Source organism: Gadus macrocephalus, chromosome 4 (assembly GCF_031168955.1).
Source record: "Gadus macrocephalus chromosome 4, ASM3116895v1".
Lineage (NCBI taxonomy): Eukaryota > Metazoa > Chordata > Actinopteri > Gadiformes > Gadidae > Gadus > Gadus macrocephalus.
Window position 1 is genome coordinate 18783589 of NC_082385.1, and position 23719 is coordinate 18807307.

Genomic DNA, 23719 nt, shown 5'->3' on the forward strand with positions numbered 1-23719 from the left:
TTAATAATAATAAATGCAAGAAATTATTAGAAAAAAAATAGATATTTGGCACCAGTGTATTTTCTTGTATGGCACGAATATAGTACCGTCTAGACATGAAAGACATGGACTGGACAGGCATAGGACAGGATGTTATTAGACCAGATTGATTTAGATCCGACAACGCCAGCAACCAGACTAGCCGAAATTTAGATTAGACTCGGCTAAATTGGGCGGTAGCAGTCTTGATAGAACTGGATGAGAACAGGAGCAGGCTAGCCGACTAATGATAGTCCTCTCTCCTCCCCTCACTGCGAGACAACGCCACCCTTCTTCCTCAGTTGCCCCCCCATCCCCACTTCCCCCCGCCCCCCCACCGACCCTGAAACCACCTTGTCCCACTTAAATATCCCCCTCCCTCCCTCCCAGCCCACGCCACTCTTCTAACAGACAAAAGACCAGACAGAAAAAGAGTGAATGGTTGTTTGCTGTGGACTCCGACTCTAAAGAGGCAGGGTTTATTGTTGAAAGAGCTGATCAATGTTATGTCGATACCGCGGCGGCGCAGGGAGGTAGAGTGATGATCGATCGCCGTTCAGATCAACGTTCCAAGCCTTTATTGACGTTTTTCCATCTTCATCTTCAGAAAAACAGATACTCTTTTGTGTTGTGTTCAAAGACGCAATTAGACACAACAATGAGTGTGTATGATGGGGACTGTACACACGTTTCCCTCTTCCTCCTCCTCCTCACTTGTTCGGGTTCTCAAACATCCTCTCAATGACGAGATTATAAACACTCATTAAATGAAAAAAGGAATTGATTCAAATGAAAAAGAAATTACTTCCATTCAACTTCATATTCAGTTGTACACTTTAACGGTTGCAGCTCTAACCATTTCTAATTTGTTCATTCTTCCATGGCCTGTAACCTTGAAGTCTATCCTCCTCCTCCTCCTCCTCCTCCTCCTCCTCCTCCTCCTCCTCCTCATCCTTAGGGTCAGACTCCTCCAGCAGTGTGGTTTCCTGCTCTCTGTCGCGGCCCCTCGTGGCCCAGCCCCCTACAAGAGCCCATCCCACCTGCGTCTGCCCCTCCCAACGCCATGGCAACGCCAGGGGCCCCAAGAGCAACCCTGTGGAGGGCGTGGCTCTGGCCAGCTTCTACGTGCTGCCGTTTGAGAGTGCGGCGGCGGGGATGATGCCGGCCAGCGTTCTGGTCAATGTGCACACAGGTGGGTTCAGCCGCAGAAGATGCTAGGGCTGGAACAGGCAGACCAACCAGCCAGTTGTTGAAGCCATCAACATCTTATTGATGAGCATATCTAATACTTTTGGCCCCATTGCTCTTGCAGAAGCCGTTTGAAGTGTGTATATAAATGTAATGTAGCCTTCTTACCCCTCATGTGGGTGGCATGTGGCTCAGGAGGTAGAGCGGGTTGGTTGGTAACCGGAAGGTTGCCTATTCGATCCCCGGCTCCTCCTAGCTGAGTGTTAAAGTGTCCCTGAGCAAGGCACCTCACACTGACTGCGGGCTGTCGCCCTGCGTGGTTGACTGTGCCCTCGGTGTTTGAATGAATTGGTGAATGTTATTGTAAAGCGCTTTGAGTGGACACTTGTTAGAAAAGCGCTGTAAATGCAATCCATTTACCATTTACCATGTTGAAAGGTTCCGTTACATTTGGTGAAAATCCCCTTGGTCTTCTGCCTGATGATTTATGTGAATGTATGAATGTGTCACCGTCCCCGATCGGAATGGTATTCTTTTGGATGAGGCTACTACGAGGATATTTGTGTGGTTATGGTGTGGTTTCGGACTATCAGATTTTGCGGTGGGCTTTGGTAGGGTTGCTTGATCATGGGAAAAATCACAAAATCACAAAACAATTATTTTGGTAAATATTTAAATCACGATTATTTTTGAGTTTGAAAACATGATGCAATATTCAGCATTTCTCGCCGAAAAAGACTTTGTAACTGAGAACTTTTAAATTTCGCCTTAAAAAAATATAAAATGGTCCAATATAAAATGTTCAAGTCGAAAATGATGTGAAGATATGTATCTAGCTGTTCTGCGATTTCTATAACATTGAATGAATAAAAAAAGAAATTGTTTGACGCTAAATTCGTAATCACAATCAAATTTAGATGAATCGCCCAGCCCTAGGCTGTTGGCTTGGAGTCAGATCAGTTCTGGGTCCCCTGCTCCGTCTCAGTGTGGGCCCTCCTCTCCACAGGCCAACCCATCCTGGTCCCAGACGACAGCGTGACCATGCACGGTGCCCCGGGCCCCACGTCCACCACGGGACGGGGCCAACAGCCACTTAGGCACCCCCCCGCCCAGCCCATCCACCTGGTGACCCAGCAACAGCCGCCAATTCAGCTGCACACCCAGGTTGGTTGTTCTTTTCTTTTCTTCTTCTTGCCAACTTCTAGTTTTCCACCCGGCATCGTCGGGCATGGTCGGGTTCGAGGTGGAACGGAGTTCTGAGAGTGAGTGATAAATCGCACGACGAGTTGACGTAGCAGTGTTTCCCATACATAGACCAATTCATTTAGCTGTTATGGCCGATAACTGATATTTACCGATACTGATATGTTTTTTAAAAAAACATATTATTTTCTTCCATTATTTTCAGAGCGTATTTAACTCCCAAATTACAAGGTTACAGGGCTACCAATAAAACATAAGTCACCAACCTTTACCAACCAACCTATACTCTAGGGTCTATAGCATATAAACACGTTGTCTGATTACAGTTTAATTCATTTTTCACAATTTACCAGCTCTTGTTTTAAAGAATAATCACCGCTCCATTCGTTTCAATGGGAATCGCGACGGTCTAAACTTTCAACATAAAGGGTACATATTTATAATTTGAAATTCGTCCCAGCCTTTATACCACAGATACTCGGTGGTCTGTAGCCTATAACCGCGTTGTCTGATTACAGTTTAATTCATTTTTCACAATTTACCAGCTCTCGTTTTGAAGAATAATCACTGCGCCATTCGTGTCAATGGTAATCGCGACGGTCTATACTTTCAACATAAAATGTACATATTTATAATTCGAAATTCGTCCCAGCCTTTATACCACAGATACTCTAGGGTCTATAACCGTGTTTTCTGATTACAGTTTAATGTAACAGTAAGCTGACAACATCGCTAATTAACACCGTAACCACACAGAGATAACCATGGCATCCCGTCAAATAACTTTTCTTTTTGAGATCATTCTGCGTGCGCATCCGCCGTGTTGATAAACAAATAATCCCCCTATACACATGGCCAAATCCCCCTCCCCCTCATTCTCCCTCTCCCAACACACAAACAGCAACTAGAGGATATCGGTTGTGGATATCGGCCCAATTTTACTCATCGGACCAATGCCGATATGTAAAAAAAATCGGCCGATACTGATATTAATTCCGATATATCGTGCATCCCTACTTATAAACAGCTGATTCGCCTGCTCCTCCTCTCAACACGCCTATCAAAGGAAAACCCCAAGCAGCGGGATATTTGGCAGAGAGAAGACGGTCGGACACCGTTTTACCCAAAGTTTCGTATGGTATACTGTGCTCAAAAACACCTGCCCAAAATGATTGTTTACTCAGAAAAGATAATGTTAGTTATGTTATTGATTTATTGATATTGAACATCCCGCATGCCTAAGTCAGCATAGATAACGTTGGTAACGCAGCAAATAATTATATTTATATGAAATGCAGGTATAGTTGAGATAGGCTACGGTATTAGACTGGGTACCCCCAGCCCGGCGATTTGAATTCGCTCTGCAGCAGGGATGGAGAGCAATACATTTCTTTCTGTTTCCGATCCGCTTTTACTGGAGCCAATCACCAAGCTGGTTTTTCCCCCTAGCGCGCTATTGACTGGTTTAACACAATGACGACAGAGAAGCGACTTTTGCGATCGAAGCGATCGTTGGTCGGATTGGTTGAAGGACTATTATTATTTTTATTATTATGTTTATATTGTTACATCATACTGTTGATTTTGTTTTGCCCAAAATGTTAGAGACAAGCACCACCCTGTCTGGGCTCCCCCCCCCCTGTCAGGACTCGTCGTCCTCTGCCCCCCCCCCCCCCCCCCCCACTCCGGCCCTGGCACCACACATTGCTTTCTCTCCGGCATCAGTAATTACCCTAGTTGCATTTATCTAGATTGAGGGTATATTTAGGGGGAGTGGTGGCATCCAAAGAGGGCAACCATTGGCCCTCATATGCGGATCATGCATTCACTTAGCCTGGTTTCTGACCTGGACCCCCAGTCCAGATGGTTTCCCAGTCCAGATGGGTTCCTAGTCCAGAGGGGTTCCTAGTCAGGATGTGTTCCTAGTCCAGATGGTTCCTAGTCCAGATGGGTTCCCAGTCAAGATTGATTCCTATTCCAGATGGGTTCCTAGTCCAGATGTGTTCCCAGTCCACATGGTTCCTAGTCCAGATGGGTTCCTAGTCCAGATATGGGCTTCTCCCGCCCATGGAGTCCATTGATACTGTTCCTGTTCTGATGAATCCAGAGGATGGGGGTTGAGTTGTCCATGAGTGAAAACCAGAATTAGTCATTTCAAGACTCAGAGATCACTTAAATTGACTCGGGGTCTTTCAGATGCAGATTTCTTCCTTTGGATTTCAGACTTTGTCAGAATAACTGGTATTTATTGGTTCATATTATCGGGTTTGTTAGGCAAGGCAAGGCAAGGCAACTTTATTTATATAGCACTTTTCATACACAAGGCAGACTCAAAGTGCTTCACATATAAACATTGTCATACAATAAAATATAAAATGAGATCAAAGCAATGCCTTTGTTTGCATATTTATCACTTGTTTTCATATGGGGCATTCTTTAGTGTACCTAATTCATTGTCGTGGAATGAGTGTCCTGTCTCTAAGAGAGCGTCAATGTCCCTGTGTCCAGGCCGACGCCCTCAGCGCACACTTCGGTCACATGATCCTCACGATGCGTCAACCTCCTGAAGGTGGTGGTGTGGTCGGCATGGTCCAGTCTCCCCAGGACTCCCACCACTGTCAGCCCCCTCTCCCCTACCACCTCTACCATCAAGCCCAGCATCCCCACACCCTCAGGAACACCAGCCATCCGCTGGCCAGCTATCTGGTGGCCGGGGCCCTCCCAGGGGCCCCCCCATCGCCAACCCAGAACGCTGCCTCCCTCTACCACCACCACCAGCAGCACCACCAGCAGCCCTACCCTTGCCCCAGCACACCAGGGCCTGGGGGGTTCCAGGCGGTGATGAGCCAGTCTGTCCTCCAGCAGCACTCCTACATCCAGCCCCCGGTCCAACAGGTAGGATCCTCCCTCCGACGGGCTTTAGACCTGGTCACATGGCTCTGTAAACGGGCACTCAACCCTCTGCCCTCTGCCTAGAGAGGTTTGGCTCCTGGGTTATAGTTAGCTGGCACTATTCTTTCACCTTGGCGTTATAGCTCTACCACTGGGTCAGGCGAAATGTAGATAAAACACGCTAATTAAAAAAAGAAAATCAGGATTCAAATCAGGATGAGAGACGCAAAATCGACCAAAAGACTGTCATTGAATACAGAGTCTTATCTCAACCAGTCCTCTTGGATTCCTTTCGTATGCAGATCTGCGATAGTCTCCAGTCCACTAATCTACACACATGGTTCAACCTGTGTAATCTAAAGTTTATGTTAAGTCAATTTAACCTGTATTATATATAGTCTATGGTAAGTCGGTTGAACCTGTGTTATATATAGTTTATGATAAGTCAGTTTAACCTGTATTTTAACCTTTATTTTTGGTGTTGCCCCTTGCAGGTGAACTCTTACTACTGCGCCTCAACGCACTACGCCCAGCCGACCAATCAGCAGCAGCCATACCAAGCACCCCCCAACACCCCCCTCACCGCCTACAGCTGCCCCCAGCACCAAGGTACACACACACGGGCATGCACGCAAACACTTTTACATTTTGAGTGTAAAGCTCTTTCATGGTGTCATTAGATCAGTTCTGATTTGTTCCTTGGACCTCCTCCTTACACAATGTTTTCATGATCAACAGACCCCCCTCCCCCCACTAGCTTCAGTCAAAAGACCCGATATCTGTGCCTTTCAGATATTTATTTATTTATTTTTCCATTTGTTTTATTCATCAAATATCTCCCCTGGCTGTCAGCCGTCTTATTATTCGGTTTCTATTCAGCTTTTTTTTGTTCAGTCCTTGTATTTTTTACCCCCTTTGAGAATGTCAATAGTTTGGCTCCTGCTTGACGTCTCCCTATTCCAAATCTATTTCCTTGCTCCCTGCAAGAAAATATATATTCTTTTTTTTTTGGATTTTTTTTTTCTTTCTCTCTTGCCCTACGCTCTCTCTCGCTCTCTCTCTTTCTCGCACTCTCTTGCTCTCTCTCTCTCCCTCCTTGTCTCATTCACAACCTCCTGTGATGCTGCGGCACAATTTGTCTGCACACCTTCTTCCTCCCGGACCCCCTGCTGTGAAAGACCAGTGACAATTACAACCACGGCCTCCTTCCCTCAACACCCAATCCACATTATCTCGTCATTATCTCACACACACACGCACACACACACGCACATGTTCCTCAGTCCACCAAAGTTTCACAATTAGTGGAAAATCTGAAGATGTATACGTTTTTGGATTGTATGCTTTGTTTTTCTCTGCCTCACTTGTACGTCGCACCATGACAACAAATCGCCGATCTGTCCCGCAAACGCAGCCAACTGGTGTGGAACTGGATGGAAGCTTGCTTGAGAACAGGATCGACCTGGGGAGCGGGATACGGGGCCGGAACACTGCCTGAGAGGTCCGTAACGATTCTCACAGTGAACCGGTCTCTTTTCCCGCCCCCTGCTGCTCAGCGACAACACAACACACTGGGAACGTCCATATATGGAGATCTCTGCATTTGGCAGTGAACCCAAAACCATTTATTGCTGTTTTAAACGTGGTTATATGCAGGGGTGAACATAACTTTTTTTTGTGAGTTACTCAGGTGTGTACCGGGAGATGGTGTTTGGTACGCACCCCAAACATAGCCCCACATGTAACATCGGATCTTATGAATCTTACCCAAAAGACATTCCATTTTCTATACACATCTTCTTAAGCACAGCAGTGTTTTTTGCTCCACCTTTTTTTATAAAACTGCAGCAGCTTGACCACGGAGCGTTTGAATATCTCACAGTAAGGAACGTTGCAATCAGCTGATTCTGCGCAGTTCTCCAGTGTATCTGCGTTGCACAGCGCACATGAGCACATTTCAGTGCGCTTATCATTCGTTTCGAGCCACGGCACATCTTACCTTGGCGCCACTTTTTGAGAAAAATAAGTATCAGCTCAATGTATTTTGTTTTTTCAATTTATTTTCTTTTCTTTTTAGATTATGGGCGTGCATGCGTTCTTGCGTATCATATATGTCTTATATGATCATCAACATAGTAATTTATGTCATTTGGTCACGGTAACTAAAATAAGACAAATTTTAAACATTTGTGAATTCTCTCCGAACAACAGAGCTATTTCCGAGAGAGGGTTAATCCTCTCGGACTCTTGTAGTGTACCACCACAGCGTGTGGTGCATTTCATATCGAACATGGCTCTTTTATATCGCTCCGACACAACGGCGGGGTTAAGTTTCCCGGGTCACTTTGGGTTGTAGCCAAGGGAATAACACGCCTACCTTTTCCTCTCTGAGCCCAAAGAGCTTTTTCTGTTCATTTTTGTTTGAATTCGAGCAGAAATCGGTTTTCACTTACACGTCCTCATGATAAAACGTACACATTCCATGACCCATTTCCCATTTACGACGGCCATCTAAAGTCCTGTCCTCTACAACCAGCACGCTGCGGTCTGATGTCAGTGCGGTCATTCAGACCGCGGGGAGACGGCTCAGTGTCGAGCGTAGCCCTTAACCAAATTGCGCTGGGTGTGCCAAAAGAGGGGACACGATGGCGTCCCCCACGTGCGAGATCGCGGCAGCGGAGCAGCGGGAGTGGGGCGTGGTGGCGGGCGCGTTCGATTCCGCACTCATTTCACGCTTGGTTTGCTGCTCAAGGTAGAGGGCGGGCGGCCGTAAAAATAGACCGCCCACACGGACAGCATTGGTGGTGTTGGTGTGGGCTCTCCTCTTTCTCGTTCTCTCTCTCTCCTTCCTTCCTTCTCTCTTTCTGTCTCTCTGACTCTGTCTCTCTCTCCTCCCTTGCCTCGCTCTCTCTCTTGTTCTCTCGTCCTCTTTCTCTCCTTCCTTCTCTCTGTCTCTCTCCTCTCTCTCTCTCTCTCTCTCTCTCTCTCTCTCTCTCTCTCTCTCTCTCTCTCTCTCTCTCTCTCTCTCTCTCTCTCTCTCTCTCTCTCTCTCTCTCTCTCTCTCTCTCTCTCTCTCTCTCTCTCTTCCACCCACCCCCCCCCCCTCCCCGGGCTTTGCTTATGCTCGACCACCTTCACGTTACGAAAACTGTCCAGCTCTACCGGTGCATGGTCCATGCGTCTTGTTTCGCGAGGGACCGTTTTTTTGTGTTTCTGTTTCACTCTCACCTTCATCTCTCTGTCACCTTGACTCCCGGGTGTCGCTCTCCGTTTGGCCGGGGAAGGAATGGGGGTCGAATCATCTTTTTCCTTTTTGGGATTTATTTTCTGGACGGTCATTGCAAACTTTGTTTTTGTTTGAACTACCGGCCTGTCAGAATAACTGGCTGCCGTTTATCTCAGTGCTAAAGGCCCCACACACTCACACACACACACACACACACACACACACACACACACACACACACACACACACACACACACACACACACACACACTCTCTGCTCTAATGATAGTCATTGAGTCATTGTCCCCTTTCACCGTGGCGTTTAGACCGTTTTTCTCCAGGTCACAGCCATAAAATAAATGGCTTTGACTTGCTCGATCGTCCCCGACACTTGCGTTCCCATCGTGACGGACACGGCGTTCCTCTCACTGCTTCCCAAACTCTCCACTCTTCTTACTTTATCCCCTACTCTCACTTCCTTTGTAGTCATGTGAAAGCCTATTACTTTCAGGGCGATTAGCAGACGCTTTTATCCTAAGTGACTTAAGTACAGTTAATTAGTCAATGTGGCCTTAAGATCTGTTTGATGGCTACGTTTTCTTTTGCTTTTCACAGGGCTGCATCTGTTTAACTCAAGCTTTGTACTCAACACTAGTAATTTATCCTTTTGCTGGGCCCTCTACAAATGGATAAATACCACAACATGTTTTATGCTAACATTCTCCCGTTAAGCTAATTCCACATCATTAAAAGCTCAGTAGTTTACCAAAGAATGTTAACGTCTCCCTTATTTTCCTCCTGCTAAGCTAGTTAACAAATACTAACGTCACCCTTATTATCCTCCTGCTAAGCTATTTAACAAAGGCTAACGTCTCCCTTATTATCCTCAAGCTTAGCTAGTTAACAAATGCTAATGTCTCCCCTATTCTCCTCCTGCCTAGCCCGCTACACCATCAGAAATGTTTGCTTAGATGCTAACATGCAAAAATCTCCCTGTTACGTAATCATAAAAGCTAACACGTCTGTTAAAAATGCTTTAGCCTTTCCTAACCACGGACAGACTCCTGGGCCGGCTCCGGGTCCATTTTCACGCCTTTGTTGTGTTCCCCCCGTGCAGCTTACAACACCTCCGCCAGTCTACCCAGCGCAGCCCCCGGGTACCAGTCTGCCACCGCCGCCGGCCTGCAGCCAATCAGCAGCCAGCAGAGCAGCGTGGAGAACCAGATGCAGGGTGTGATGGTCCACTACCCCGCCATGCCGACCTATCAGGTAATGCGTGGGGGAGGGGCTTGTTCTGGTTATGAAACCTGGAGCAACATGTGTATGTCTATTACTGATGCTAACTCAAACGCAAGTTGTGAATCAGGAGGATTTCTGTCCTTCTGTCCTTCTCCCCCTGTGTCTGGGTCTGTTTTTATCTCTGTCCGACTGTCTGTCTCTGTCTTTCAGTCTGTCTCTGTTCATATTCTTGTTTGCTCTCTCTATTACATTCAACTCAAAATAGATTTATTGGCCTGAAAGTACACATTTACTTAGCCCAAGCTGTTTAAAAATGCTCTGTCTGCTTCAGTGAGTCTGTCTCTGATTATCTCTGGCCGTCTGACTTTCTGTCTGTCTCTATTTATCTCTTTCTTTCTAACTTATGTTAGTGTTGACATGACATTTTATCTAAAAGTCATCAAATTAACAGTACATTTGGAGAAGTGTGATATAATATATATATATATATATAAATATGACGAGATTACAGCGTCCTTTATCTGCACAACTGTTAAATCAAATGCAAGTCAATGGTTGTCAACTCTTCATCTATGAAGTCAAGTCGGGTATTGATAAAACAATGATACCACTGTCTGTGATGTAATAATATCTACTGGAAACCAGGACAAAGCACGGATAAATTGAATTACGTTGATCATATTAGTCCTATTAATTCCGAACCATCTGTTCACACTCAGTACAATTATCCAGTTGGCTGGTTTGGAGCTCTTGTGCATTTATTCATTTACATCAATTACACTCCAATACAATGAGAGCTGTCAGTGTACATCTCCGTTGAGGACGTTTCTCTACACAGCCTTCTGGAAACCTGTTGAACCTCAACGAATCTGACAAATCGTTGTTCTCTCCTTCCAACAGGGCTTGTTTTCCCCAAATAAAAGGCCAGTGACCACACAATGCATTGTTATAATATTGCCTAACAGTCACACATTCACAAACCGACTGTGTTGTCAGACCCACAGGGTGACAGCCAGCTCGTCAGGAGCAGTTAGGGTGAGGTGTCTTGCTCAGGGACACCTTGAAAGTCAGCTAAGTGGAGCAGGGGATCGAACTAGCAACCATCTGGTTACCAGTCAACCCGCTCTGCCTCCTGAGCTACATGCCGCCCAATAGCATTTGACTTTAACTTTCATTCTCAATAAAACTGGAACCCAGGATTATAAGGAGACGTATGTCTGTCTACTGAGCATAGATGGGAGCCATGTCACCAAGCCCCCCTCTCCCCTCTCCCCCCAGCAGATGCCCATGTCGCACGCCCCCCAGGCTGTCCCCCAGCACTCCTACGGCCCTCAGCAGCAGCCGCTGATGATTTCCTGTCAGCTGACCCAGGGGGGTGTGGCCATGCAGCCCTGCTACGGGCTCCTCCCACCTGGCCAGCAACACACCACCATGAGGTAGGACCAGCTGCCTGTCAATCACAGGCAAAGGGGATGGGGAACATACTGTTATACATTAAGAAGAAATTACTTCTTAAAGTACAAAACTTTGTTTGGTCCAGCTGGTCTTCTGCTTTTTTTCTGCTTTTAGCTTTTAAAATATAAAAAGAATACATTGGGGTACCAATGTATTCAATGGGGAGGCTTTAAAAAGTATTAAATGAAACAAATTCAATTCAAGGCCTTTAAAGGCATTCTTCTTAGTCTTAAATGTCATATGCAAAGGTCTGTTTTTTGAGACTGTCATAAGATAAATCATAACCCACAAACCTATAAATGTCAAAGTGTTCTGTATTTAATGACCGATATTTATATTTCTCCAGCAGCATGCTGTGTTGAACACTGGGCCGCACACTGTAGTGGTCAACTGACAGAATAAAAAAATTAAGATATTATAAAGCAATTCCAACAGTTTGAGGACCTCTATCATTTACCTGTTGCCGATGGGCTATCAAACTGTGTTCTAAGTGGTATTCAAAAGTCTTGAATCTAACTGGTTCAAACCTGTAGATTTAAACATTACGTTTTACATTTTAAATCAATACGATTTCTTCTACTTTGCCACCAAATTTCAGCGTTGACCAATAAATATTATTTATTTACAAACCCAGGTGTTGTTTTGTATTCCATGTAGTTAAAGTTGCCACATAGCTTTGTGCCTATCCCTATTTTATTAGATTCAATTCATTGTTAATATAGGGATTGTGTGTGTGTGTGTGTGTGTGTGTGTGTGTGTGTGTGTGTGTGTGTGTGTGTGTGTGTGTGTGTGTGTGTGTGTGTGTGTGTGTGTGTGTGTGTGTGTGTGTGTGTGTGTGTCAGCTCCACAGTGAGTTTCCTGCCTGTCCAGGTGGTGGAGCCGTTGCAGTACCAGCCCCCTCCCACCACCAGCCTCCCCCAACACTGCACAGGTACACCCCCCCCCCCCCCAACTAACAGACCCTCCGCATCACTGTTTATATTCTCCAAACTTTGCACACTCTTCATTATCTCTATATATATATATGCATAATATTTATGCATATATTTACCAAGAGTACTTTATATTCATGCGCTTTTGAAGAATGAGTTATAGTCCAGAATTCATGGGATTGTTATTATTAGCATAATGAAAGGGAGAAAGGGAGGGGGTGATATGGTAAGAGAGACAAAACAAAAAAAGAATCCTCTCGGTTATTCGCTAATGAGGTCGGACGAAATTCTCAAGCGAGGGCGATTAATCCGTCGCTGTCGCCTGTAAATATATTTTAATTGGCTTTGCCAGCGCCATGGCAACGGGTTCATTCAAAGCCAGGGGTTCCAGGGGAGACGTTGTACCTGCCGTGCGTCAGGCAGGCCTGATTCAAGAACCACCCAAAGTGTCTGGAGTGCACCCCCCCTCTAACGCTGGCTAATTAGATTATAAATTACAAATAACAATACCAATTATACTGCTCAGTGGAACCGGATTGATAACGCAGGAGGACATATGCAATTATGAAGAAAGTGTTACAAAACAAAACTCATTATTGTGGACTTCCTGGTTGCCTGAGTCGGAGTGAAAACCAAATAACCGCTCCTCGTTCAGTGTCAAGAAAGGCCATTTCGTTTTTAAAACAAATTAAAGAAAAACACAAAGGTTTGGACTTCTAGTCGGCAGGTGTGGATGTGTTTACCTGAAAAAGTCCCCTGATGCTAAATATATGCCACATAAAACTTCCCAGCGTTTAACCTGTTGTGACCTGTTCTGGGCCGACAGGCGTCTATCCAGGGCCTCCCGGGGACACCGGGATGGTGGTAATGCAGCTGCCAGCTCAACCCCCACCGTACCAGCCCCCGCCACGGGCCCCCTCCCCCTACCAGAGGAAACCACCCGGCTACAAGCTCCACGGCGTCGACCAACAGCTCCCCCGCAGGTCCTCTGAGGGACTGCAGCCACCGGACAACCCCCAGGTACGGGCCCTGTTCTCAGCATATCAGACATTTCCGTTGCTCAGCCTATCAGACGCAATCCTCCCTCCATGTGGAGGAGAGTCAGGGTGGATGGGGTATGATATTGATATGGTGGGATGAGGCTAGATATTGGCAGGATCTTTTATTATTATTATTATTATTATTTTTATTTTTTTTATTATTAATTGGGATCATTCTGAATCAGTGCCTGAGTAGTCTGGGACCCAGCCGTCCTACTGTAATATATCGGAAATATAATGTATCAGAACTCTAATGTATCAGAACTATAATGTATCAGAACTCTAATGTATCAGAATATTATCACGTGCGAACATGAATGCAGTTTTTTTGTCATACCACTTGAATGCCACTAAGCAGCATTGGACTGGCTCGCTGCTGAAATGAACAGGCGCTTTCCCTTGTGTGTGCGTCTGCTTCCAGAGTAGTGTCCGACTGGGCAGTCGAACCTGGACTCTGTCTGCGTTGCTAGGCCACCCGGGGGCCATCCAGGGGCCCCACTTGGCCCTTCCTACTATGCCTTTCAAGGCCCACCTCCACCCCCAGCACCTCCCTCACCAGCACCCCCTCCCTACAGCCTTCTACCCCGGTGGACAAGGTGAGCTTTAACACACACAAACATCACAAACATGTTCCCTCCACCCGCTTTGAGCTCGCTAGCAATGCTACTAGCAATTGATGCTACTAGCTAGCTCCTTAGCATCTTTCAGTCCTTAGACCTACCCATTATACAAAGTCAAACAGCGATGCTACTAATAAAGATGCTACTATCTAGCGGTCCTTCTAGCTAGCTCTTCCCAGTGTGTTGCCGAGTTAGCAAGCATTAGCAAATTTCTGTCCTTTGAATCGCACAATGCATGCTGATGGTTTACACTAAAATTGCTACTAGCTAGCTCTTCATCTTCGTCTTGTGGCATTAGCAACTCAGCTTGGCATTGTTGGCGTTCTCAACAACAGCGAGGTGAGAGTCCAACAGTCTGAAGCACACGCGCCAAATTTCCACGATGTGGTCCGTGCGTGTTTCTCTCTGAAGGTGAAGCCTGTTGCCCTCTAGTGGCGATGCCTCTACACAACAAGCCCTTGCTCCAACCGCCCCTACTCCACATAGCCCCTGTGGGTACCATCCATCAGGTACCAGAAACGTTCTAATCCACTCCCAGAATAATCTCATAAAATGTCAAGCCCCCTCCGACATACACACCTCATCTAATTAAACATAACTCTGCAGAGCCAATCAAAGCAGTCATGATGATTTAAGTAGTCTCGTCATTGTTTTGTTTTTCTTCCAGAAGGGACGCCATCCCCACCACCGCCACCCCACCTCCCCCGAGGGCCCCTGGGGGCTTGGCAGAGGACGCCTGCTGGAAAGGTTCTCCTCTCTGCGGATCTCAGCGTAGGTCGACCACAGCGCCAGAGCAACATCCCACACACGGTGTTAACTGCTAACTTTTCAAAGTAAAGGTCCCTTCAGCAATAAACGAAAATGTAGGTTGTGCCTCAATTTTGCAGTCGTGGAACAGAAAGGGGCTTCCAGAGAGGTTCTCCATTCCAGCTTCAAAATAAAAATTCTACCACCGTTTTGTGGTAGGACTTTTATTTTTAAGCTGGAATGTAGAGCCTCTTGATTTAAGAGCGAGCGACCTTAAAGGTCCCATGGCATGCTACTTTATGGACGCTTTAATATAGATATTAGTAGGCCCCAAACACAGTATTTGAAAACATTCCCAAAATTCTGCCGTGGTGCAGAATTACAGCCACTACGAGCCAGTCGCACATTGAGCTTTCTCCAAATGTGCCGTTTCGGTGTCTATAGCTTTAATGAGCAACTTAATGTGCAGCCACGGTACCATGCGCTCTGTTTACAGTGGATGTATCGCAATGGGGAGGCGCACACAGCCTTTAGCCGTGTTCTGTAAATATTTTAGAACACAAGGGAGTCCTGGAGCTCTATATCTAAATAATATCATATTATACATAGATATATATATCATATAATATATATTATCACGGCCAAAAGCTGTGGGAGCCTTCAGACGATATTATGAATCTCAAACGACCGCGTCAGATACTCCGTCTCTGGTTCTTCCACGTCCACTTCAATCTGAAGTAGACCAAACCACAACATGGAGGAGAAAGGGATTGTTGCCCGCATTTGTTGATCGCGGTTGTCTCCCGCCGGAGCCTCGCTGCCGAGGGAACACCCCATCGTCAGCGGTCAGCGCTTAGGCACCACCTCCTCCTGCAGCGCCGAGGCGGTGGTCCCTCGGCAGCGGGAAGCGGGGCTCAAGCGGGATACATTCGCAGCCAACAATCCCTTTCTTCTCCATGTCGTGGTTCATGTACTTCAAGGAGTCAAAGCCAAAGTTCCTTTCCCCCAATTCATTCTCAACCATGGCTGAGATAAACCCTACTACAATTCTCGTTGTGGAAATAACAGACGATTTGTTATCCAAATAACAAGGAAATGTACAACACTTGCGTTACAGTCCTGGAGCTCTATATCTAAATAATATCATATAATACATAGATATCTATATCATATAATACATATTATCACAGCCAAAAGCTGTGTGCGCCTCCAGACGATATTATGAATCACAAATGACTTTGTCGGGTTCTCCGACGTCTCTGGTTCTTCCACTTCCACATCAATCTGAAGTAGACTAAACCGCTCGCTGCCTGCTGCCTGCTGCCTGCTGCCTGCTGCCCGCTGCCGGGCGGTGGTGCTTTGCGGCGGTGGTGCCTCGCGGCAACCTGTGGCAGGCAGCATGTCGCAGGCAGCATGTCGCAGTTCATGTACTTTAGGGAATCAAAGCCAAAGTTCCTTAACCCCAATTCCTTCTCAACAAAGGCTGAGATAACCCCAACTACACTCTTGTTGTGGAAATACACGAGACGTCAAAGAACCAACGTGTTATGCTCCGTAACACCAACAGCAAACACTTGCGTTACAGTGTGTGTAATCACACACACACACACATGTGGCGCTTGCACGGTCGTGTCTCATTGGCGGGCCAAATTCCCTGGGCGGGCAAGGCAGAGAAAGGGGAGGAGCTTAGATCCTTTATGACGACATATGGGACCACATTCCAAATCAGCTCGCTTGAGCCTCCTTTTTTTCAAAGGCGAGCAGAACACCTAGTGCTCGTTTTACACCAAACGCAAGTTTTAGCCACTGGGGGACCATAGGCAGGCTAGGGGAACTCATATTTACGTTAGAAAACCTCATAAAGTGAGATTTTCATGCCATGGGACCTTTAAAGGCACCCAGTGCAACTTTATGTAAACATTCAATGAAAAATAAACATTCAATTTCTAGTCTTTTTTACACGTAGTAAGTTTCAATAACTCCATACCATTACATATCGACATTCAAGGAGCAAAGATGAGACGTCGTTGTGTGGTGAGAACTGATACAAAATCGTAAACAACAACAATCGCCGGTGGGGAGAAGCCATTTTTCCATTGACTGGAAGCCTGCTTTATTTATTGTAGGTTACAAAAAATAAAGAAAATGGCGGCATTTGTTGTTGTTATCGATTTTCTATCAGTTCTCACCACACAACGACGTCTCATCTTTGCTGCTTGAATGTCGGTATGTAATGGTATGGAGTTATTGAAACTTACTACGTGTAAAAAAGACTAGAAATTGAATGTTTATTTTTAAGCCTCGAAAGTTGCACTGGGTGCCTTTAAAATAAATACAATATATTATAATATATAATATAATAATGTAATACATATATATAATAAAATATATAACATGATATCAATATAATATTTAATATAATTAATAACATTATATAATATAGCTGCGAGCAGCAATTTGGGTGTCGGGCAGAAGGGGACTAGATAAACTAATTCTGCCGGACGGAGGTAATCGGCTGGGTGGCTACATGACGACCGTCTTGGTAATCGGTAATAACGACAACTGGTGGAATGAACTAGAGCATTATGCGAGTGGGCGTCAATGTTTACAAAATGGAAAAATGACCCAACCTAGTGGTAAAGGGTGCATTATCGTCTGCCTGACACAAATACGTAGGGGTATTAGGAGCAATATCCCTAACGGAGACACAATGTTAACAAGCATCCGTTCTTTAGGTGGTTCATGAAGCATCTAATCCAGTAAGTATTGTAGTTTATATTGTAAGTGGGCAGAATGGTAAATGGCCAATTTCTGATGTTGCCATGGGAAATATTTTATTAGCTATATGGGGCGGTCTGACAGTATCACCAGAAATTAAAAATAAGTTTGAAATATACTCATGTGAAGAGAGAGGAGTTAAAACACGTCTTCATTAATTATAGCGCCCCCTAGAGGTCAATGGTCTATGTACCAAGTTTGGTTATGATATGTCAAAGGGCTGTGGAAATATTGGCTTACTTAAATTACTGAAAAGTCCCAAGTATTTTTTTCTGATCTCAAAGGAAGGCGACCAACTGCCACGTAGTGCGTGTATAGCAAACCGGGCGTGACAGTGTTATTGGGATAATTATCTGTTTCCCTGGCGCGGTGGTAAAATGTGCGTGTGCGGTGCTCCTGGCGTTCTGTGATCTGTGGACCGGCACAATCCACAAGCCCGGAGACGGAGGGGTCGACCAGCCAGTGCACCTTCCCGTGTAGATATGCTGTCGCGTCGGTAGGGGAGTGTGTTTCCAGCGGTCTCCAGCTGAATGGCTCTTATTGACAATCATGCCTCCGTCAACAGACCTAGCCAATGGGGCCCGCTTTAGGCCAGTCAGGGCTATGGCAGCGGGGTGGTTGCCCCACTGAAGGGACCCCTGGGAGCTCTGTGTTCAGACGAGCCCCAGACGGTCCCGGTTCAACATTTACCATCAACCGTCCCGTTAATTGCAATACCTTTTAATTTTCCGATGAATGTTGATTCCAAATTCCAAACATTCAGGCTACAGCCTCAACCGTTTTTCCTGGACCTTAACTATGTACTGATCTACAACCTCAAACTGTACTGACCTACATCCCAGCTGAATCGATCAGATTCAGGTTTATGTTGTTTAAACCGTTTCCTCATGCATGTTTTGTTTTTAGTCATGCGGGCAAAGAAACAAACACACAAAGAGGTTCGAGGATGGTAGGTAATCGATCAGTGTATTGATCCCTGACGGAGGGCTAAACACATCGTGGTGGCGCTCTGACTCTGGTGACCCACAGTGCACCCAGTCTGCAGTGTGGCGCTTTTCTACATCTGATCATCAGAACCCAGGCAATGTTGCCAAGCTAGCAGATTAATTTCAATGATCACTGGGACACAACCACACACACCACACCACACAACACCACACACACACAAACACACACACACTAACAGTGTTTTCTCCATTTTGGGCCACAGTGAGATGTGGACGGTAGACAATCCATGAAGAATTGTCTGCGATGGCCACCCTGTACCCCCCTCATCCTGGTCAAGGTCGCAGAACACCCCTTACCCTGGTCAAGGTCGCAGCACACCCCTCACCCTGGGTACATGAATTTTACATCTGGAAGTTTGGCGTTTTTGGTTATTTTTTTCCTCTTTCTCGCGTGCGTGTGTGTGTGTGCGTGCGTGCGTGCGTGTGTGTGTGTGCGTGCGACACCAACACCACGTCGTACCCCCCTCAGAAGGTTATTTTATTTTTCCTCTGAAATAAATCTGGTATTTTTTTTTAGCTGTGGAAAAACAAGCACAGCTCTTATGAAGGGCACACTGACTTTCACCCAAACCGCCCCCAACGAGCTCCGTGTCCTCGACCGACCGCTAAAGCTTCTCCATGTCGTTCCGACACAGATCAGGGGGAGGGGGCTTTTTGAGTTGGTGCTATGTTCAGTTATTTTTTGTTTTTTTTACGAAGGACAATCATAACGTGAAAGACATGTTTGAATTTGAAAATTTTCAGTTGATTTCAAGAAGTGGCATTTTTTTCTTTTTTTTCATCTTTTATTTGCTTTCTTTCTTTCTTTAATTCATTTTGAAATGCAACAGTAGTTTTGTACTCGTCTCAGCCGCATAGTTTTGTGATATATCTTATCAGATCATTTTCGAAACACATCGTCAACTTTGTGTTGTCAAAAGGAAAGATTCAGAACAGTTTTGCCACTCGTCCAAACGTCAATTTACACTGAATAATACATGCTGCCACCTGAATCATTGAAAGTATTTATTGCAGTGAAGGTTACATTTGCAGTGAAATACTGAAAGGGATATTGTTTATTATTGAGTTTTTACAATGAGTTCCTGAGATACAGCGGTATCTTATCGAATTATGTTTTGACGGGGTTTGTCTGTAAAAAGTCTGATATTTAAAAAAGGTTCACTGTAAGCATAAAAAGCGAGGCTGCAGAAATGTGTCGACTAAAATAACTTCACACCTGATGGACTTTGTATTTCATTTGGCGGGAGGTGGAACGTCTATGAATGTCTGTCTTCAAGATGTTTTATTCATGTCTTGTTTTGAAACCAATAAACGTTTACATCCCTGGCTGCGTGTCGTTGGTTATTACAAGATTACCATGATGACCGTACCGCAGCATCGCTCGCTGTTGAGCGATGCTGCGGTCCATTGGCGTGGGGCCAAGGGTCCCTGGCGGGAAGATGAAGGTGCTAGTTCAGGTTGTTGTTCATGTTAATTATGTTGCCTGGTAACAAGGTAAAGATTTATAGGTGATTAACATTGCTTGGACAAATGACCGTTTGTGTCTGTGTAGGTCCTGTGATCCAATGGCATTTATTTTTCCAGTACTTTTTCGAATAAATTCCAAATTTTATGACCAAACAGCCAAAGCTGGTGTCGGCACATTTGTCAGCGATTGGGACACTAATGATATGGGATGATAATACATAAATAGATTCTATCTTCTACTCATTTGCTATTATTTTTAACTCCCGTAAGCGGAAGAATACTGTTGTGATTATCCTACTGTTCTGTTATGGGTGTAATAATATAACGTACAAACCAAATGTATTCCCATTTAAAAAATCTTCTGAATGGTATACTTTGGTTCCACCTAGTGGATCAGAAGGGACACTGCAGTATTGAACACTGCGTCTGTGGGAGTCTCTTCATCACCACATATACAGGTCATAGGCGGAGCCACGGGTGTTCCAAAGGGTTCCGGGAACACCCAGTTTCATAGCTGGAACACCCAAAAAAAAAATTGCAGTCACCTGGCAACCGATTGTAAACGCAAGCTTCGCGAGTGCGACATAGTGTGCTTAAAAATATGCCACGATGAAACAGAGTTCTCTTCAAAATTATTTTAAAAAGCCACGGCTTGAGGGCCAACAGGACTCGGGTTCTAGAATCAAAGATTTTCTCCCCTCAACAAGCAGGCCCACGACACCACCAAGTGAGCCCACAGCTACCCACACCATCCGAGAAGATTATGCAGCTAACGCTGCTGTAGATGAACCCAATACAGCTAGCTCGGGGATCCCAGATCTCTCTTCTTTAGACGAGCCTGCATGCCAGCCCAATCTGCAAGCTTTCCCTGTCACCGAAGCGGTCAGTGGAAAGAAAAGGAATTTTTCTACCAAGTGGTATGCCCGATACAGTTGGTTGGAGTACAGCGGGGGTCGGCAATAGGCGGACCGCGGTCCGGGTCCGGACCCAACTGACGTCCTCTCCGGACCGAGACACAATTGCAACAATAATATTAATAATGCGATTTTTTTTTTTATATACCGTATTGGTCCGAATATAAGACGGCCCTTTTTCCAATCGAAATAGGTCCGAAAAAGTCGGGTCGTCTTATATTCGGGGTCTAGTATTCAGAGCGCAGTTTCTCTTCTTCGCCTCTCCCTTTAAATGTCAATACACATTCGCGGCCGCAGGTTGCGCCAGAAATTGGTTCCGGGAAGAAGTAGTCCAGCGTCCTTAACAACCAGACCGTTACCGGTGTTTAAAGACAGGCTGACCATTAGAGACAAGTGGCTCAAAAGTGGGTCAGGTCAATCAACAACAGCGGAGGAGCTATGATGCCAATTTTAAAATAATGGTCGTCAATAAGGCAGAGTCAAGTATACAACTGCCAAGCTGCCAAGATGTTTGGGGTCACGGAGTGTAACGTAAGAAGATGGCGAGCACCAAAATAACGTCTCAAAGACGTCAACAGTCAGCGCAAATCCTACCGTGGTCCTCAAAGTGGCCGTTTCAGTGAGGTTGACCGGAGAGTTTTTGAAAACGTCAGAGAAAACGCGCTTTGGGCGGAGCCGGTGGAAGCGGAGCAGCTGGGGAGCGATGACAGCGAGAGCAAACACAGCGGGGCAGAGGACGTGTGTGAGCGATAGAGAGAGATCGGAGGAGAAGTTTGGCGAATTTTGGTTAAGTTTAGTTAAATATGTGGCATGTATTTTTCTATGTTTAAAAATGTTCCCAATGTTGCTTGATATTAATTTTGAATCGTACTGTACATATTTTGCCTTGAAAGTGCCGTGGCCTTTACTGGCATTATTATTATTGTCATTGATATAACAAGTGTTTAATTCACTGTTCTTTGTTCTGCAAATCTGGTCTGCAAACCTTTTTTTCTAAATGTTTGTGTTGAAAAACGGGGGGTCGTCTTCAGGCACGTGCAGAGGGGGGGGCTATGGGTGCCCGAGCCCCTGCCCTTTTCCCTCTGAAGGACCAAAGTGCCCTTTTGAGTGGTCGTTTAAATTTTCAATGCTTTGTAAAATTACACATTAACATGTGAATCAATTATTCGAGACGTATAAAAATGTCTAAAAGTAATGATACAGAAGTAAAGTTTGTACTTTGTAGCCTCGTTTACCGGCGCTCAGTGCGCTGCTGCCGCTGGGTGACGTCATAGGCTATCAACGTGACCTTTCACAATTTGCCTGCCTGCAAGATGCGCTTGTTGTTTTAAGAGACTGTACAACGCAGGGTAAGATCACTACAGACTCAGTCAGACACAGACAGTTGTTTCCAAAACCATAAAGTTGATAATGCTAAATAAACTGTAACAGTTATCTCGTTTTGTAGTGTCATTTTGAAGTATAGGCCTATGTTTGCCAGCAAAAGCTTTTCAACTAGCATCGTTTTAACTGACCTGTGAAAGTGGCTACCACTCGGTTTATTTTCTATAGCCTACCAGCTAGCTATACAGCTAACCTATCTGGGAAACCTTTTTAAATTGCAAAGGGAAAGCATACATCGTTATATTTAATCTGTATACTCTGTAGTAACTACTTGGCCACATGCCATGGCCAAATCCGTTTCATGTCTACTCTGTCTCAGTGTCTCTGGCAGAACGGGGTGAAATTGGTTTTATATTCGACATTCGTCTATTTTCCGGGGTTGTATCTGTAATAGCGTCAAGTGCTTAGGGACCGTCAAAAAAGTGCAACGTCATTTTTTTAATTCTTAATAACTCACTTGAAATTATTCCTATCAACATCAAACCACTTCTGATGTGTTTATGTACTCGTTTTGTAGTCCCCACTACCCCTTGTTTTAAAGAAAAACTTTTAATTGTTTTTAAAAAATGCAAAAGTTTTCAGTGCATGTATTGCATCCATATTTAAGGCTTTATTTTTAATAGCTCACTTGTTCTTATAGATATCAACACCAAACCACTTCTGATGTGTTCATAAACTCATTGTGGAGTTCCCACCACCCTGTGTTTAATATAAAAACATAAAAAAAAAAAAAGTCATACGTATTCATTGTGTATAGTTAGGCTAATTCATATTCAAGGCTTTTATTTTGTAATAGCTTAATTGTTTTTATAGATATCAACACCAAACCACTTCTGATGAGTTCATGAACAAACATGTGCCCTTTTTTGAATTTGAGCCCCTGCCCCTTAAAGGGTCTCTGCACGGCCCTGGTCGTCTTATAATCAGGGTCGTCTTATATTCGGACCAATACGGGTATATATAATTTTGACCAAGAGATTTTAACAACTAATGTTTGGGTGACTTTTATAAACCCGTTAAATACATTAAATTAACTATAACTTTATGGTAAGCTATGTTTTTGTTTAAACCTTATAATGCCAGTAGCCAATCAGATGATAGCCTGCCCTACGAGCTGTGCGACTGGTGCACGCAAGCGCGGCACAATTGACAGAAGAAAAGAGTGCCTTCAGTTGAGAGAGAAAGCTTCATTGCAGTTCAAGAGAAAGATGGCGTGCTCTAAGAAAAGGAAAGGTAGATTGTGAGAACAGAGCTTTTAAAGAGGAGTGTTCATTCTGCCTGCATGCAGCTCTAAGCTTGTGTGCCTGATCTGCTCCGAGACGGTGGCGGATAGTCAGTTGTTGACCAAACAGACACTGATACTACTAGCGCCTTAAGTACTTATATTGGCTAAATATGCCTCTGAATCATAATGCACACCTTGACTGTTGGTACATAAAACACATGCAGTCCTATATCAGTGAAAACAACGGTCATAAAAAATGTGTGATAGACCCCCGGACCCAAGCTTGAGGATTTTTTTTTAAACTGGATTTTAGGATTTTAATTGCCTACCCCTGGAGTACAGTATTAAATTAGATGCAGTGTTTTGTCAGTCATGCCGTCACTTC

At 45.0% G+C, this 23719-nt stretch overlaps 1 protein-coding gene across 1 annotated transcript; it reads left to right on the forward strand.

The window, feature by feature from the left end:
• The first annotated feature begins 676 nt into the window (after positions 1–676).
• LOC132454884 (R3H domain-containing protein 1-like) lies at positions 677–19671 on the forward strand. The gene is made up of 13 exons (XM_060048430.1): positions 677–698; positions 977–1210; positions 2213–2370; positions 4918–5304; positions 5796–5910; positions 9645–9796; positions 11048–11202; positions 12064–12152; positions 12980–13173; positions 13615–13789; positions 14225–14322; positions 14481–14584; positions 18549–19671. The coding sequence occupies exons 1-13, from the start codon at positions 677–679 to the stop codon at positions 18574–18576; spliced, it is 1911 nt and encodes a 636-aa protein (XP_059904413.1). The 3' UTR covers positions 18577–19671.
• The last annotated feature ends 4048 nt before the right edge of the window (positions 19672–23719 follow it).

What these genes read in the sequence shown, in the direction of transcription:
- LOC132454884 (XM_060048430.1), top strand. Translation starts at nt 677, where the DNA reads ATGAGTGTGTATGATGGGGACT. An exon ending in CCGCCATGCCGACCTATCAG is followed by an intron (nt 9,797 to 11,047) that starts GTAATGCGTGGG and finishes TCCCCCCAGCAG; the next exon opens with ATGCCCATGTCGCACGCCCC. An exon ending in CAGCAACACACCACCATGAG is followed by an intron (nt 11,203 to 12,063) that starts GTAGGACCAGCT and finishes TGTGTGTGTCAG; the next exon opens with CTCCACAGTGAGTTTCCTGC.